The sequence below is a fragment of the Coccinella septempunctata genome, chromosome 8, assembly GCF_907165205.1.
Source record: "Coccinella septempunctata chromosome 8, icCocSept1.1, whole genome shotgun sequence".
Lineage (NCBI taxonomy): Eukaryota > Metazoa > Arthropoda > Insecta > Coleoptera > Coccinellidae > Coccinella > Coccinella septempunctata.
The window spans coordinates 26,064,650-26,083,237 of record NC_058196.1 but is presented as its reverse complement, the minus strand read 5'-3'; the positions used below and the strand labels follow the sequence as shown (position 1 = coordinate 26,083,237).

General features: G+C 38.1%; 1 protein-coding gene and 5 non-coding genes across 6 annotated transcripts in view; 1 reads left to right on the top strand and 5 right to left on the bottom strand.

The window, feature by feature from the left end:
• Positions 1-572: 572 nt before the first annotated feature.
• Positions 573-18,588, top strand: part of LOC123318780 (homeotic protein proboscipedia) — a 54,591-nt gene continuing 36,575 nt past the window's right edge. Inside the window, exon 1 of the mRNA XM_044905519.1 lies at positions 573-1,202. Coding sequence (XP_044761454.1) covers positions 791-1,202 — 412 coding nt within the window. The 5' untranslated portion in view covers positions 573-790. The remainder of the gene's footprint in view (positions 1,203-18,588) is intronic.
• Positions 16,107-16,178, bottom strand: Trnam-cau. The gene has a single exon. It is a non-coding gene; the product is annotated as a tRNA-Met (tRNA).
• Trnam-cau lies at positions 16,376-16,447 on the bottom strand. Its single transcript has one exon. It is a non-coding gene; the product is annotated as a tRNA-Met (tRNA).
• On the bottom strand, positions 16,645-16,716 carry Trnam-cau. Its single transcript has one exon. It is a non-coding gene; the product is annotated as a tRNA-Met (tRNA).
• On the bottom strand, positions 16,914-16,985 carry Trnam-cau. The gene has a single exon. It is a non-coding gene; the product is annotated as a tRNA-Met (tRNA).
• On the bottom strand, positions 17,182-17,253 carry Trnam-cau. Its single transcript has one exon. It is a non-coding gene; the product is annotated as a tRNA-Met (tRNA).

Sequence of the window (18,588 nt, the reverse complement as noted above, 5' to 3'; positions counted from 1 at the left end):
AGATAGAGCAGCGCAACTTTTTTCCATATCAAAAAATCCGACGCGAAACGACGAGCAAACTTCGCAAAACGACGCCCCTCCCCGGGCCCGCGCCTTTCCACCGACGTCCTCGACGTCCGGCGTCACTCGTCATCCCTACCATTCGTCGGCGCATCTCAGACCACGCGACACCTACCAAATCCCACCGATAAAACCGAACGAAGCACCGAAAAGTTCGAATCGAAAAAAAAAATTAAAATTGAAAAAAAAATATACAAAGGAAATAAACCCCATAGCGTGTATAGTTAAACGAATTAACGGAATTTACATAAACTGCGCGCGGCACACTATAATTTGGGGAGACGTCGGCGATTTCATACGTCTTGTATGCATCCACGTAAAATCAAGGTATACATTTATTTTTTATAACTTTTACCTGGAGTAATTGCGGTGCACGGTCACGACAACCAGTATAAGTCCCGCCCTCGCGCACCGTGCCGGCCTACGGAGCCCGGAAACCGGTCCCGGATTGGCCCGCCGCGCCACCACGTGACCATCCTTCGTCCTCCTCGAGCCCGGAAAGAAACAAAAACAACCATCACTAACCTAACAGTAAGTACGGGCATACACGTAACTATTTCTGTGAACTGCACGCGAGGCCGTTCCGAGTCCCGCCGCGGCCAGACGTCAAAGTTTTGACAGTTTACCCGAACCATAGAAACGCGCGAGGTGGACATGGTCCTTCGGGTCGGATGCTACCAGTGTTGAGTGTTTGTGGTTGTTGTGGTATGTCGGCGGTCGTTGGTGGTCAATGAGGATAAGACATCCTCTCCGGATGCCTACTGGACACTTGGAAGAGGACGATTTCGTAGTGGTAAAGACGAGGTCTACCACCCCAGAGGGCGCCGCGACGGCCGGGAACGCCGGTTTCTGGTTGTCAGCGGCCTCGGGAGCGCCCCATCCTGGTCTTCCGATGGACGGGTCGGGGTGCAATGAGACGGGCTTCATCAACAGTCAGCCCTCCATGGCGGAATTTATGACTGCCCTTCCTCATATTTCCGGGGATATGGCACATGGAAACTCCGGTATGAGTCCTGATCATACTCCACCAGGAAGCGGCTATGGAATGGAGGTACCGCACGGAATGGGTTCTCCTGGAGTTAATGTACCTGAGTATCCTTGGATGAAGGAGAAGAAGACCACTAGGAAAAATAGTCAGCAAGGTATTTACAGCCTTTCTTACTTCTACCTCTAATGAAGGTTTACACCTGAGGGTTCTGAGCTTGGTCAGTACTCCAAAAACTATTTTGGAGGTCAATATATCAGCGATTTATTGACCAATATTTGGTTCCAAATTTTCAGCCCTAGTGGCACCTATGAATCCTTGATCTATGCTAAATTTTAAAGAGTATGGCAACTCCGAAATCTACCTACATCCTGCACGAAACCTTAGCTGTATTGGGAAAATGTACAAGGTCTTCTATCGCATCTGCTAAGGTTTTATTCTTCAGTCCATTTACCTTCGCTAAACTCTAGATTCTGCCATTTTCATGCTTTGGCATGGTGTGGTATTTTACCTAAAGTTTCATGGAATTTTCTCATTCGATCAATGAAAAGTCCAAAAATTGAGATACTGGATGAGTTTTTGACGTAACAGCATATTCTTGAAGTCCAAAGAAACACTTTTTTCCTATTCAAGAGTCAAGTTGGAAAGATATGCATTTCATATTGAGCTATGCCACCCCAGGAAAAACCAAATTCTCTTCAGAATAACAAGCTAAATCTATGAGACTACATGACTCTTTCAGAGTTGCATTCAGCCAAAGTACCCAATTTTGGAAAAAATAGTAAAGATAAAAAGTGTTTCTTATATCCTCCAGGATCATCTGTTAAAACATATGTACAAGTCAAATACTCACCTCGTATAAAGTTGTTTTTTGACGATAGTAAAAATGTTGCTTAGCTAAAAAAATCCTAAATTATTTTTAGTAGAAGAACATCCTTCAAAATACCTTGAAACAACACTTCAGATATGGCATTCGATGTTTTCAAAATAAAAAGAATATAGCATCAAAAGAAACAAGAATTTGAAACTAATACAATAAGTGAAACATCTACTATAACAACATTATTTTTTGTGTCCAGTTCTGATGATCTGAAATAAATTGATCGAATTTTCTCTATAAATCCATAAATTTACAAGACAGTCAACAAAGTGACTATAATCTTACATAGATACTTTTCTCGAATGATTGAAAGCTTGATATTGTACTTAAATAGGGATGTAAATCAGTGCGCCGAAAAGAGGACACTATAACTGAGCTATAAACTCACCCCACAGCACTAACCCTCGGTTTTATTACACTTGAAACCGTACTTATCAGACACCCTGTTCAGCTTTCACTCTCGATTGCATTCAATGTTTTCGTAGGTCCCAGCTAAAAATCAGACCCCCATTCGGATCAATTTCAATACTCTCACGATATGTATTTTCCGTATGAATTTCCTAGCCAATTTCTCGTTTTCGTATATTCCTCAAATAGAATTTGGTACGGACGTTAAAAAAATCATGTAATATTTGTCGCGAATTAGAATTCAAATGATTTGAAATTGAAGGTTCTTATCATCCCCCACCAGGAATTAGCTATGATGTTTCTTAAGACTTCATTGAAAAATATTTTGATTTCCAAATGAAACTTCTCAATCATTGAAATGAGATACAGCCTTCGTTAGACAGAGGTAGTTTTTTGTCGGAGAAAAATTGTAGAACAATTAATATATCTAATCTATATCTTATATTTTGCGTCCACGTACAAATATATTCTACCCCTCTGTAATATCAGTATTACAACAAGAAGATCCAAAATGCCATTTTCAACCTCTTGTTACATCGAAGTTTCTTTTCAGACCAAAACAGTTCTTTAAAAGCTCATAACAATGATGAGGGGCATAAAATGCCAAGCGCCACATGTGGAATGTACATGTACCCTAGACAAGAGTAAAGGTCTATCATCTCCACTGTCTATAGTCTTCATCATCGTAACCTTAATAAAAAAAAAACTTGAACCTGTATATTTCTGTTGGAGCATTTATGCAACTCAAAAATCAAAACAACAACTGAGAGATCATTCTTATACAATGCGAAGACTCTGATAGTGACTAATAAAATGAGGAACATAGTAGCCATATGTTCCAATAATGGTATGGTAGTAGTATGGGCCTCAGTTCTGAGCAAATAAGAAAGAATACTGGAACTACTGGAATGTATGACCATTTCGGCATCAGCAGCAAGAGTAAATATTAGCATCTATATCAGGGTTCCTTGCAAATTGAAGCGAAACCATCGAGGAAACCCAATTCAGTGATCTCCAAAATCCGATAGGATTTCTCGCACTATTGTTCAGGAAAATCAGAAGGCCTTATCGGAGTTATAGACAGCCTGTAATGCACCTCAAGAGTCAATCGATCATCAGGATCATCTTTCGGAAAAATTTGCCTACGCGATGATTAGATAGCTTGACTTGTAACTGCCACCAGTACACTCTGCTGTGGCCACATATAAGCTCCTTGAGTTGAGTTTTCCTTCTATTCCTAACGGTTCAAAGGAAGATATTATGCAAGAATGTGAATATTTCCTTTGATCCTATAGAGTCAGCTTGAACAGAACACCAAAAGAAACAAAGACCAGACTCAGTGGTTTCGTATACGCTAGTTCTGGCAAAGGTTCTGATGAACGATAGCAAGTTTGCCTGGAGCCTTGAAAATTCTAAGGATAGTTTTATGCATTGGATCCTGGAACGATCCTGAAATATTCCTTCAACGCAGTGCCTTTTCTGAAAAAGTTTGAGTTTCAACATCTATTGTTCTTTCATTAGAGAGTTGGTAATTCCAATAATTGGTCAAACCGTTGGTGCTTCTTTCGCACCTTTGATTGTTGGACCATCAGAATCAGTTGATGCTGGTGCCATAGTTTCCCCTCTTTAGCTAAAGGAGTTGCAGTCTCTTGATGTGGAGTGATCTGAAGGCAGATTGACTGTCTGTGTGAATTTTATTGACCCTTGCGTCCAGTTCATTTCGTGGAGGTTCTTTTCATCAATTCTCGATATTCTCAGTACCAAATATCTAATTACCTTGGAGTAAGAAGAAGATATTTTGGGCTCCAGCGTCATATTAGTTTGATACCCTCAGGAACCCTTGAAAGGATAGGTAAAAGAATTTGAGCAAGTGTTGTCAAGGAGGAAAAATTTTCATTAGAAATGCCCTATGTTCTTTTAGGGTTTTTAGAATAACCATATTGGAGAAGGGCTCTCAGATATGATACCATCACCAAGTTCCACCAAGTCCCCGCATTTTGACCTCGAAATAGGTCCGTGAGACAAAAATCACAATGTCCATTATTCACCTCGTACTCCTAAAATAAGAATTGAGGTTATTCTCGTGAACACAGACCGCGTATTTCCCTCTAATCTATAATCATTTTTAATAACCGACATCCTCGAACTCATCCTGAATTATACAAGCAGAGAAGAAACCACAACATGGAATTGACAATGAAATAATTATGTAGATTACACCGTCTTCCTGGCATAAAAAATTCAGCGTTTCATTCTGTGCGCCGTGGACGGGAAAAAAAAAGAAGGAAAAATGGAACCTTCGTGATGCCAGGCACCAGTAACATTGCAGCAGGACATTAAAATATTATTGCCTATGAGCATGCAATGTTGCCGGTAGGCGTTGACATTTCTGCACGCAATCTTGCCTTTGTACGGCCTTCTCTCTCATTTATTTAATAGCAAAGCGAAGCGCCCCCTTCTATTTTTATCGACAACTACTTTCGGGAATTCGCGCAAAACATATGGTTTTTGTTTTTCGAAGGATTGATGGCTCAGTTATTAAGTTTCAGCCGCGTCGGGTTACTGAGTACGGTGGTGATATTCATTAGCCTGAGTGGTCATCATGCCCATATCCCCGTAGGACTGATCGGGCTGTTATTGATGCCGGAACCATTAATGACTCGATTTTTCGAAACAGTGGCGTGGAAAGAGTACGAATTTATGAGGAACAAAACAATAAATGGGAGAACCAAGCAGCTTGACAATCAAAATTGATATCTTGTAGCCCAAATGGGAGCTCTGAGCTGTCAGACTATGGAGTTTCTAATTTTGGCAAAATCTCATTCAAGATTAGGCAGCATAATCATAGATGTGCATGAATGGTGTTAGGTTAGGTTAGGTAAGGTTGAAATATTCATTCCTTACGTGTGTGCACTTGATTATATGTCATAATTAGTTATAATTATGAGCAATAATGAAGAGGTTACACAAGGAATATGGATACTTAATCGGAGATTTCTCTATTAAGAAGTTGGAACCAAACGGTTTTCAGAAATAACTGGATATTTTTATTTCTTAATTTTGAGTTGCAATACAAGTTTTAAAATTATAGAAACTGTAGGTCCTTTCGTTTGCATAAAAAGTGTAGCACTTTTCTACACTCGATTTGATTTACCCCAGTGTAGAGGAAGTGTAGTTCATCTACACATAGTCACAAGGAGATGTAGATGAACTACACCTATTCTACACTGGTGTAGAGTGTAGCACTTTTCTACACTCGATTTTAGTATTCGTTTGCTGATTGAATTTACACCAGTGTTGAGGAAGTGTAGTTCATCTACATCTCCTTGTGACTATGTGTAGATGAACTAAACTTCCTCTACACTGGTGTAAATCAAATTGAGTGTAGAAAAGTGCTACACTTTTTATGCAAACGTTTGCTGATTGAATTTACACCAGTGTAGAAGAGGTGTAGTTCATCTACATCTCCTTTTCACTATGTGTAGATGAACTACACTTCCTCTACGCTGGTGTAAATTCAATCATCAAACGAATACTAAGATCGAGTGTGGAAAAGTACTACACTTTTTATGCAAACGAAAGGACCTAATATATTTTCCGCTAAAATCTGCAGTATCTGTCCTTTTTTTCTCTCGTCGCTGTTCTCCTAAATAAACTATCTGACACTTTTACTCATCTATTATTGTTTGAACCGAGATCGTTGTGGCTCGATTAGCCTTTCGGGGACTGCGACCATGTAGGTAGATCTTTTTTCTCTACCCTACACTTTCATAGGAACCCAAGGAGATCGTCAATGGTGTTGATAAAAACGACAACATCCCTAGGGGCCTTGGACGTTACCTCGTAAGTATCCAGGACAGGTTTCCCCATATGAGTGGTTCTTAGGTCCGCCAGCTCTGGACACTTGCATACCATGTGTTCAGCTGTTTCTGCTTCTGATCCACAGAGCCTCCAAATCTTATCTGCTGGTTTTCCCATACAGTGCCCTGTCAGCAGTACCACCATCACCGGAAACTCAGTGACAGCTTTAGCAGTTTTCTGGTGCAGGTCGGTGAAATCATCACGAATTTCTTTGACTGAGTAAGTCCAGGAGTGTTTGTCCAGAGGGTTATTCTGTTGTTCAACTCCCATTGTTGGACCGCTGCCTTATATTGATATTGTCCAAACCCCTGTGGGCTCAGGTCCAACAGGTGTTAACCTTGATGCTCTTTTTGCAATTGCATTTTCTTTAATACCACAATGCCCTGGTACCCATACTAGAGTCACTCTATTGTCTCTGGCCAGTTGCTTTATGGTTTTACGTCAGCAGAAATCCCTGGCAGTGTGATTCCAAAGACCTCAACGTGACCTTGCTGTCGGTGGTGATTTAGAAATGAGCCCCTTTGAGGTTCATTTTAAGACACTCCTGAGCGCAATGACTACCTATGTCATTGGTAAATTTAATCAGAGGAAATGTTATAACTTCAAGAGATCCACATATTTCACTCGTGATTCTTCATGTTTTGAATACTCCTCTTCATTTTACGAACTATCAGCTGTCAACAAACTGTCAGCTGTCAACGAACAGTCATCGTTAAGAGAAAATCGTGTAAAACGTGTCTGAATCGCAAAAAAACGACCAGGGAGAGTAATCGAACTAATAAATGCGCCAATAAAGTGAGGGATCTACCGAATGATCTGTTATCAAGACGTTTATCATGTAGTGACCAATTGACGTGGGGTATTAACGACATCCTCCCTGGACTGCGGAAGATGAAGTGGCCAAAAGGGGGCTACGTGGTTCGCCGAACCATCTGTAAATAGAGTGTCGGACGTCGTGTACGGTAATAATTCATTGCCGTCGCGACGGCTTCGTCGTGCCGTCGGAGCTGGAAAACGCCATAGAAAGAAGGCTACTCGAGGCTTTTGGAAACCTGCAAATTTCTGTGGACATTCGTCTATTTTGTTAGAGAAGTGAAAGGAGAATTTGCTCAAGGAAATATGTTTATCCCTGTAGTATCAATAAAAAAAAAATTCGAAAATATTCATTAGTTTTTGGGAGGCCAAAGATCCAATCAATTTGGTTTTTCATTCTGTAAGGTCATCAAGTATGTAACATATCTACTTAATTATAATAAGTAACGCCGCGAAAGAAGAATTTGTTGACATTTTTGCATTTTCTAAAGGAAAATGAGAAGAAGAGTATACTTCATTCAAATTTATTTTAGCAGTCGGTTGGCCATGAAATAATTTTCTCAAGTTTTTGTAACTAGAACGAAGTTAGGTTGGCACTCATGAAATGTCGTTAATGTCATAACGCCGTTGCCACAACTAATATCAATTTTTATTACGAAAATGTCGAAAAGGATTGAGAAAAAGAGACAGGGTTTCAGGAAGTGCTATTTAGAATTCAGGTCCGCTCATTCAAATAGTTTTACCCTGATATTCTAAAATCTACAATACGTCAGACGGTAGCGAACATATTCAATGTAAGAGAATTTATAATATTTTATCTGAATCTAAACGACTTATATTTCAGCTGGATATTCCCACAATCAGAAAGATTGTGAATGAAGAGGATGACAAAGAATTTCCTTCTATTGGGTGACCCAAAAAAGTGGTGGCATTTGAGAATTTTATGTTTGAGCGAATTATGGCGAAAAGTTTACTACAGAATTTTCGATAAATGTCATCGGAGAATAAGTTCCCTAAAATGGATTTTTCTATTTTTCATTTGACTTGTCTTATACAATGTAAATGTCTTAAGGTACTAATAAATACCTAATTATTATTATTACATCAATGTATTAAGAATATTAAGATGAATAGCCACAAATAAGCGCAAGTTGCCCTGTTACTTGTTTATTCATGTAAAATTTTTGTTCAAAGGTGAAGTTCATCTTAACTTGAAACTTCCTTCAATTCTTTTTACTTATATTGATGCAAGATGATTTTTGTTGAAGAATTTAACATTCTTGTAATTATCTGTTAATTCCTTCGGGAGATACCAATTCCCAATCACTGCATCATATGCATTTCATCTTCGGGTTAATATTTTTGAAATCTACAAATGATGTAAGCCAAAGAAGATAACGAACATTAACTCTCCTCAAGCTAGTGCATATTATGATATTATACTGATCTCTTGTATTTTCCATGCAAATAACTGGATTTGGTATGCCTTCAATCAGTTTGTATAAACTTCAATTATGTTCGTCACATATTTTCCGAAAAAAATCGACATTGTGATAAAATACGTAATAACAGAAACTTTTACGTAGAACGGGCAACATAGCGTTGATTTAAAACCCAAAAATGTTTTGACAAGCTTCATAAACCCACATTTTCGTACTATACAGAGTGAAATGTGTCAAATTTCCATGGCCAACCGACTGCTAAAATAAAAGTGAATGAAGTATAGTAGTTGTCAACCTGGAATCAAAAATCAACGTGTCCTGGAGTTTTTATATGATTCGGTTCTTCTGACCTACCATTGAGTTCAATGGACCTACAGAGTCGCTGTTTCCTTGTCAATGGCCCACTCTGTATATGCTTTTGATTTAATGGATTACCTTTTGGATGTATGTTTGCTATATTATCTGCATTTGATAACACCAAGAAGAAATTGTTGGAAGTTTGATAGATGATTCTGTATTGCATTCTTATAGGAACTTTTGAGGTTTTACAATACTTAAATTACTAAATTATTTTTCGGGGTTCTTTCTACTGCATCCACGTGGCAAGTGAATGATGAACGAAATTAATTCAGATAATGAATCGTGTATACCTGCAATCTGAAATTTGTGGGAAAATGGATTTATCCCACCCATCCCAATCCATTTTCGCCGGGGTTTGAGTTGTGTTGCTCTAACGAGGTCAAATGAGACCGAAACCCTGGTAGCCTCTGCCTTTTCTCGACGAAATGGTATTTGTGTTGATACTTTGAGTGAAGGTTTGTTATTTCGATATAGATCTCGGCATTTATTGATTTTATATCAGCAGGTGTTATAGATATATTTGAATTAATTTCGTATTTTACTCAGAATTGGACATTTTTTAAGTAAAGAAATGTTATACAGTGCGTCTCAAATTGAGATATGACGTCATTTAATGAACCTCAATTTTTAATGAATATTCTTGAAGAGTATATCTAGCTATTCTATATGAAGGAACCTGATTCAACTCAATGAAATAACTCAGGCAGTCAAAAAATTGAATTTCAGGTATTTATCATTTTTGTTCAATAAAACTAAGCAGAGTAGCATGGCATGGAGTGAATGGACGTAAAACTATCGGCCAATTCAGAATGAAGCATCGCGTAAGGACTGAATGATCCGCATGGGGCACTCTTAATTAAATGATAGTCCTCCGCGTAATTTGTTTTCTCTGGCCTCAGCGGGACGATCATACGAACAGCACACTCCGACTAGCAGTCCTGAGGACCCTCGTTTCGCCAACAGTGGATGTAACATAATCAGAGGGGATGTTAACTCAAACCTGGACTGTAAACGGTACGATCACGATGATATAGTGGATTGAATATTGAAACGGGCGCGGATATAAGTGGATTAAGTGCATTAGTATAATTCATATTAGATTTCGGTTACGTATTGATGGACTTATTTCGAGGTGAAACATCTTTCGTGTTTCAACGAAATCAATAACCATTGAAGTAATAACCTTATAAGGTTACGAGTTATAAATAATAATATAAATTTCCCAGTTAGAAACAAAATTTGCAGAAATGTTCTTATTACCATCCGACTACATGGAAGTGAACATTCATTCGACTGAGACCCCATATTTAAGATATTGCAACCAATCCAAATAAAAATGAAAAAAATTCCACCTGAGCTTCATCAGAACTTTGTCATGCTTTAAAGATTCAGAGCAAACAAATATTTTAGAAATTCTTCACACAAGTATATCTCGTTTGAGTAAAGAAAGAACAACATCGATGATCAAGAGTCAATATCGTATCGATTTTATTTCTTGCCTAAATTCGCGTTTCTTCACTCTGCCATATCTCGCGAAATATTCGTTGAAACAACTATGCATTGGAGCATTTCTCATCAGGGATGAATGGAGCAGTCAATAATACACACACTAATTTTTATACAGAGGAACAAATTACGGGGGTTAAACCCTCATTTTTTACCCAAAAAATCGAAATTTTCAATACGATTTTTTGTGCTAAAGCTGGAGCCTTGGCAATGCTGATTATAAAACCGGAAATCCTTATTGGATCGGACGAATATAACAGGAGATATCGAAGATTGAAATTTTCAATTTTTTGAAAAATGCCATTTCAACGGTGAAAATCTAAACGAAGGGGGATATGCTTCCGAAAATGCTTACAATAGATTCGACATATGCGAAAATCTATATTTTCATACAAAACTTTCGGATATCTGACACTGTTCAAGAGAAAATCCAATTTTTTTATTTTCCACTTTTCATTTTCGAGTTCACTTTGAAGGGCTCTCTGGCAAGCTATTCGTTATTGAATCACGAACTGTTTGGTTTTCTGGAATCTTCGGAACAAATTCTATGCACTCCATATCCTAAAACAGTAATAGAACATACTGATTTTCAAACAGAGTAGCAAATAGGTCATTTTAGGGGGGTCTAACCCCTTGCTCATTTTTGACCCAAAAAATCGAGATTTTCGAAATCGAGTTCTTGTGCTAGGGTGAAAGCCTAGACAACGCTGATTATATAACCAGAAATCCCAATGGGATCAGACGAATATAACAGGAGATATCGCAGATTGAAAATTGCAATTTTTGAAAAATGCCATTTCCCAGATGAAATTCTAAACGAAGGGAGATAGGCTTTCGAAATTGCTTGCAATAGATTCAGCGTATTCGAAAACCTATATTTTCATACCAAACATTCCAATATCTGACACTGTTTAGGAGAAAATATTTTTTTTTGTTTTTCCACTTTTCATTTTCGAGTTCGAGCTCTCTAGAGTGCAATTCTCTATTGAATCATCCACTATTTGGTTTTCTAGAATCTTCAAAACGAATTCTATGCACTCCATATCCGAGGATAGTAATAGAACATCCTGATTTTTAGACAGACTAGCAAACATGTCATTTTAGGGGGTCTAACTCCTTGCTCACTTTTGACCCAAAAAATTGAGATTCTCGTAATCGAGTCTTTGTGCTAGTGTGGAAGCCTTGGCAACACTTATTATAGAACCGGAAATCCCAATTGGATCAGACGAATATAACAGGAGATATCGAAGATTGAAATTTACCATTTTTTGAAAAATGCCATTTCAACGATGACAATCTAAACGAAAGCAGATAGGCCTTTGGAATTGCTCGCAATGGATTCAGCGTGTTCGAAAACCTATATTTTTATTTCAAACTGACACTGTTCACAAGAAAATAAAGTTTTTTATTTTTCCATTTTCAAGTTCATTTTGAAGGACTCTCTGGATTGCAATTCCCTATTGAATAACCGACTGTTTAGTTCGCTAGAATCTATAAAATAACTTCTATGCACTATGCACAAGTGTAAAAAATAGAATAATACCTAATTCAAAATCTCACCAATAAAATTCGTCTAAATTATTCACGAATTGTTTCACAATGGGCATCACAATCTTCTTGTTCGTACATTCCAACAATCGTAGTAAAAATGGGATGAAATGGGGAAACATCATAGCACTTTTTCAATATGATTAACATAATCACTATCAAGAAACTGCCTCGAATTTCTACATTTTTTTTTCGCCCTAAATTGCACGATACAACAATTATGATTCTCCAAGAGTGACCTGATGCATCTCTAATCCGATGAACTTGGTACTGAACCATTCATTGTCCAGCCATATGTTTATGTTTTGTTTCGTTTTTGCAATACCGGAGTCAACCTCCACAGTCCCGTACTTGAAATTCAATGAAATTTTGTCGAACTTCTAGGGGTTGTACCTCATCCATCTTGTATATTTTATATAGAAAATTTTTGGTTAAACGACTCATTTTGATGAGTTCTACCATCTGTCAAAAAAAAACCTCACCTTTGAAAACACCCTGTATTTACGTACTTATGTCACCTAAAAGCTAACCCCAATTTTGTCTACCTCAGACTTATCTACTTAATATTTTCTACCGCGACATAGGCGTAGTGACAGCGAATGATTAGTATTTTAGATAGGCGGATTAGAACAGAGTTATCTCCAATTTAGGAGAGATTTAAAAGCCCAGGACCACCCCAAATTGGATTTCGCTACTTGCGGAAAATTCCTGCCATGGCTGAACTGCAGATTAAACCCAACAGCCCGATGCATTTGCCATGTTGGCCCCTGAAATTTTCCAGTTCGATTCGAAAATGATCGATTTGTGTGACGTTAGTTCGAATTCATAAAGTTTATAATTGCTACAGATTTACGTATAAATTGAATGTTGCTCTGCTTTGTTAACATTCATTCGCTTTGTTTTAATCCTTTCCGATTGAAATCGTTATTGGAGTTTATTCAAAAAAGTATCTGCGACTCAAAAGCAATTAATAGGAGTGGAACGCATGGTGAATTTGTTGGATTCAGTTGGCGTTATTAATATTCATAAGCTCAAGTTTATTGAAAATATCGTTATGGAAATTGATGATCGTGAAATACCCTTGCTATATAGTAATGCACCATGAGGAAACCAATCTCAACATGTTGATTCTCAAGGCAACAATTTTCATAGTAATTTATATATTGGCAGCACAAAACAAACAACAAATCCTCTTCGACGTTTTTCCCAAGTTATCCATATAGTTTCGTTTCACGCTTGGATGCTGCAGCACATTTAACATGAAAAAGCAGCCATTATAGCATTCTTATACGATTCAACCATGAACCTACGCCTTCTGAAGAATGTAACTGGTGTGTAACCACACGTAACCTTCCACGGATTGCTGTCATTTGATGCAGTAACGGTCAACGGACATGGTAGACATATCAAGCAAATCGTGAAAATTCAACAAGTTGTCAAGGTTTAAAAAACGAGGTTGACGGAAAACGGCACATGGTTCAAGGAAATTTTTTAGTACGTCTTCGTTTAGCGATATGAAGGGTGTCCAAACATTTACACGAACGCCTTAGGACCAGCTAGACGAAGACAGCCAAGTATTAGTAAATTTTTCGGAAATATTAAAAGGACATCTTGATATGACACAAGGGATGTACTGTATTGCGGTTCAGTGAATGTGATGACAACATTATGGTAATAACAAAAAAGGACGGTAGTGTTCTTTCGAACATATAGTGTATGTATTTCAATTATAAAGATACACCTTTTTAATCACAAACACCTTGCAGAATTTCAATTATAAAATTATGTCCCCCCAAAAATAACTCCTGGAACCGCCACTGACCAAACACCAATTCAAATAGGTATTGAAGGATTTCTTTTTAATATTACCTACAACCTCTAACCTCAAAATAATCGATTATATCGATCCAAACTTAAATACAAACCGTACAGCTAACGTACCCACAACGTACATGTATGTATTGGAATTTCCCAAATGTTCACGACCTGACGAATCTAACCAAATCTGGCTTCGGGCGTCTCTTCATTTTTCTCAATTAGGATTCAGTATTGTTGGAGCAACAGTGTTTTACAAGAACGATCCCGCTTCGCAGTCAGTCCTATACCGAAACCGAAAATTTTTAGATGATTAATGATCCGTTTGAATTAAGTGAAGGCACAATTACAGCGATGCTCGAAACGATGCTTTTGCTAGAAACAAAAACTGGCATAACGAAGGTGGTTACGGCCTCAATTTACATTTTGATGTTCTCACGGGGAATCCTATAGTGAAGGACATTCTGAAATATTCGTTGAATTGGATTATAAAAATAGCGCCGTATGTTCTAGTCAATTGTTGTTAAGATCAGTTTGTTTGCTCACCTTTCGAAAAACTCTCCAGTAACCTTAGATTGAGTTCATACCCCTTATTACAGATAGATGAATAAATCGTTCAGAAATATCAACTCCTAGGCATCTCTTCAGTAGTATCTCTAACTACCAAAACGATGAATGTTTGTGAAAAACCAAGAACAAGTCGTTGATGACGCTTTTAGTGATGCCCACGAGACGAGACTGATGTCTTGTCTCTTGTCTCGACTGGTGGATTCTAGTCTCGTCTAGTAGGTTCTAGGCACGTCTGGTGGGCTCTAGTCTCGTCTGGTGGTCTCTAGTCTCGTCTGGTAGGCACTAGTTCCGTCTAGTGGATTCTAGTCTCGTCTGGTTTGCTGTAGTCTCGTCTAGTGGGCTCTAGTCTCGTCTGGTGGGCTCTTGTCTCGTGTGGTGGATTTTAGTTTCGTCTGGTGGGCTCTTGTCTCATCTGGTGGGCTCTAGTCTCGTCATGTGGGTTCTAGTCTCGTCTGTTGGGCTCTAGTCTCGTCTGGTGGATTCTAGTCTCGTCTGGTTTGCTGTAGTCTCGTCTAGTGGGCTCTAGTCTCGTCTAGTGGGCTCTAGTCTCATCTGGTGGGCTCTAGTCTCGTCTGGTGGGCTCTAGTCTCATCTGGTGGATTCTAGTTTTGTCTGGTGGGCTCTTGTATCGTCTGGTGGGCTCTAGTCTCGTCTGGTGATCTCTAGTCTCGTCTCGTGCGAGAGGCTCGTAAAAGTCTGGTAGTCTCGTGGCTCATAACGTTTTATGAAAGCGGAATATTTAAATCTAATAATGATCATAACTCATACTCTAGTTGATCCACTGGGTAAAATTTTCCCATTAGTTGCCTTTGGAAGTATGATTATAATAGTTATAATTCTTTAGAATTTGTTAAATGAATAGAGTGCCTTCCGACAAAAATTTGACTGAAATGTTTACAGAGAAACATGAATTATACTTCTATACTTTAACGCCTAGTGTGAGAAGTTCACAACTAATGGTTGATATATGTGCAAGAATCGAAGATCTTACTCAAAAAATGAACTTTCTTAACCTCCGTCTAAAAAACCCACTTCGAATCTCGCATGCACAATTTTTCTCCTGAAATCCCCTGGTCCTCCGAATTGAATTCTTTCGATCAATCAACGCTGGTCCCATCCAACTTCCCCGCCCGTAACTAATGAACTTTTGTCTTGACAATATTAATGTTTGGGCGGAATTGGACCCCGAAAAAACTTATTTCTGTAATTTGAGAGAACATATGCCGGCTGTTTAAAAACATCGCTCGTCTCGCGGAGGGGCAGATCATTGATGTCGATATGATGAGGACGCGTCACCTTGCGCCCTCTGGCGGTCTGGACTGATTTATGATCCTGGGATTAATTATGAAAGCGAAAGGGGACACATTTTTCCGATTTCGTGGCTACGATTCTGAGTGGTTGTCATTAAATTTCACCCTCGTCGGTGCGTTGGAAGTTGTATTGGATTAATGGATCGATAAATATATTTTTGTTGTTTTTTCAGTTCATTTTTTAATTGTCGATTAATTCGGAGTGTAATACCTCCTTTAGTTTACCTAAATTACTCTAAACATCACATCTCTAAACAAGGTAGGCGAAACTATCACGATACTCAATTTTCTAGTGTAGACTGTGTAGAGAATGGTTTCACTCCATTTCAATTAAAGTGTGAAAGGTTTCGGAATTTCAGATGATGTGAAAGAAGAGATGGATCCACAGGTTATGGGCCCAGTAGGTCAATTAAAAAAAAAAGAATATTTGATATTTTTACTTGGGTAAACTGTTAACCTCAGCCCACCTGAAGATGTTATTGTGATAGCGAAACACGTGTCGTGGGTTAAAACTCGTTTTTGTGAAAATCGTTTAATCCAAAAATTTCTAGCAGAGCGTGGTTTCGATCCACGGACCTCTGGGTTATGGGCCCAGCACGCTTCCACTGCGCCACTCTGCTTAGTTGTTAGATGGTGAATATAACATGAAGTAATAGTTCACGGAATTTATATTGAAATAATATTAAAATTTCTGATGAGGTTTTTACCGGAATCATTTTATCAGTTGCACATATTACATAGTAGCGAAAGATTCAGGTTAATTTTCAATTATTCACTAACATGGCGCCAATTGGAGTTTCTACTGAGTAAAAAGTCCTAGCAGAGCGTGGTTTCGATCCACGGACCTCTGGGTTATGGGCCCAGCACGCTTCCACTGCGCCACTCTGCTTAGTTGTTAGATGGTGAATATAACATGAAGTAATAGTTCAAGGAATTTATATTGAAATAATATTAAAATTTCTGATGAGGTTTTTACCGGAATCATTTTATCAGTTGCACATATTACATAGTAGCGAAAGATTCAGGTTAATTTTCAATTATTCACTAACATGGCGCCAATTGGAGTTTCTACTGAGTAAAAAGTCCTAGCAGAGCGTGGTTTCGATCCACGGACCTCTGGGTTATGGGCCCAGCACGCTTCCACTGCGCCACTCTGCTTATTTGTTAGATGGTGAATATAACATGAAGTTATAGTTCACGGAATTTATATTGAAATAACATTAAAATTTCTGATGAGGTTTTCACCGGAATCATTTTATCGGTTGCACATATTACATAGTAGGGATAAATTCAGGTTAATTTTAAATTATTCACTAACATGGCGCCAATTGGAGTTTCTACTGAGTAAAAAGTCCTAGCAGAGCGTGGTTTCGATCCACGGACCTCTGGGTTATGGGCCCAGCACGCTTCCACTGCGCCACTCTGCTTAGTTGTTGAATGGTGAATATGGTATGAAGTAATAGTTCACAGAATCTTTATTGGAATAATATTAAAATTTCTGATGAGGATTTACCGGAATCATTTTATCGGTTGCACATGTTTCAAATTAGCGATAAATTCAGGTTAATTTTCAATATCTCACTCACATGGCGCCAATTTAATTTTCTACTGAGTAAAAAGTCCTAGCAGAGCGTGGTTTCGATCCACGGACCTCTGGGTTATGGGCCCAGCACGCTTCCACTGCGCCACTCTGCTTATCTGCTGAATTTTGTATTTTATTGCTTCTTATGGATATTGAACAAAAAAGCATAGAACTGTGATTTTCATGCTTTTATTTCCTGTTTAGGTATGATACTGAATAAAATAAAATGATACAAATTCTTTTCAGACGACTTATGTTGAGTCAAAGTCCTCCAAAAATCACACTATTATATAATTATTTCATTCGGCATTGAAGTGCTTCACGAATTATTATCGATATCAGGAACACCTGCAAGAAATACATGGAGAGAAGAGAGAACGTATTCAAAAAGTCCTCGAATGCACCATAACAATAACGATAAAAGCACAGAACATAAAATTTCGTTCTTCTTCGCAGATATTCGGCGGGGAACGATATTGTTCAAGCATCTCCAGATGCTAGTTATTGAAATCGGGTTCCACTAAAAATCGACGAATTTTTTCAGGGAAACCTATGAAGACGAACATGAATTAGTTGCAGATAAAAATGCTATACCTAATGGTTGAGATTTTGAAACAATTTCTTGAACACTTTCGTCCGATCTCTTATAATGGGCGAATCAGTCGAAACATCCACAACGCTAATTTATTCAATAAAAGAACAACAACAAGAATATTCATATATCTTAGTCAATGTCTGGACACTGATGATCACCCAATTCATGAACGAGTTAACAATGAAGATGTAGGTGGTCCAGGAAGTGGCGTAACCCATCGCCAGCTTTGATCCTCAGCTACTGCATGACTGGACATAAGCCTGAATACAAAGCAACACAATTGGGAGAGGAATCCTTTCAAGAATCACAACTTGTGAATCAGTATGAAAATTCAAATTGATTCATTGTTGGGACGAATTCAACACGACTTTTCGTATCAACAGATGTGGAAAAATGAAATGTCATATCCTTTTTCGACTGTAGAAACCACTTTAAATTAAACTAAGAAAAGATATACAATATGAAGGCCTATTTTTATTGCGTCTTGTGAGTCTTCGAGAATAAACTCATTGCTATTAAAATTTCAAAAATAATTGAAAAATAAACAGAAATAAGAGCATCAGAGAAATCTTTATACAGGTTAAGATGAAATCAATCGAATTTGTTTTGATTTCAACTTGAAATTATGGCCTTTAAAGTGTATTTATCCTTTTCTATACAAAAAATGGATGAACACAGAAAGGTCATGTTTATTTTTCATCAATCACTGAGCAGGTAATAGTATTATCTACCTTGAAAATAATACAGGGAGTATTTAAGGGCGAGTTTTTTTTCAACAGTAGGTAGAACTGGTCGAAATATAGCGTTTCACCAAAAATCACCTATACAAGACTATCAAAATGACAAAGTTGAA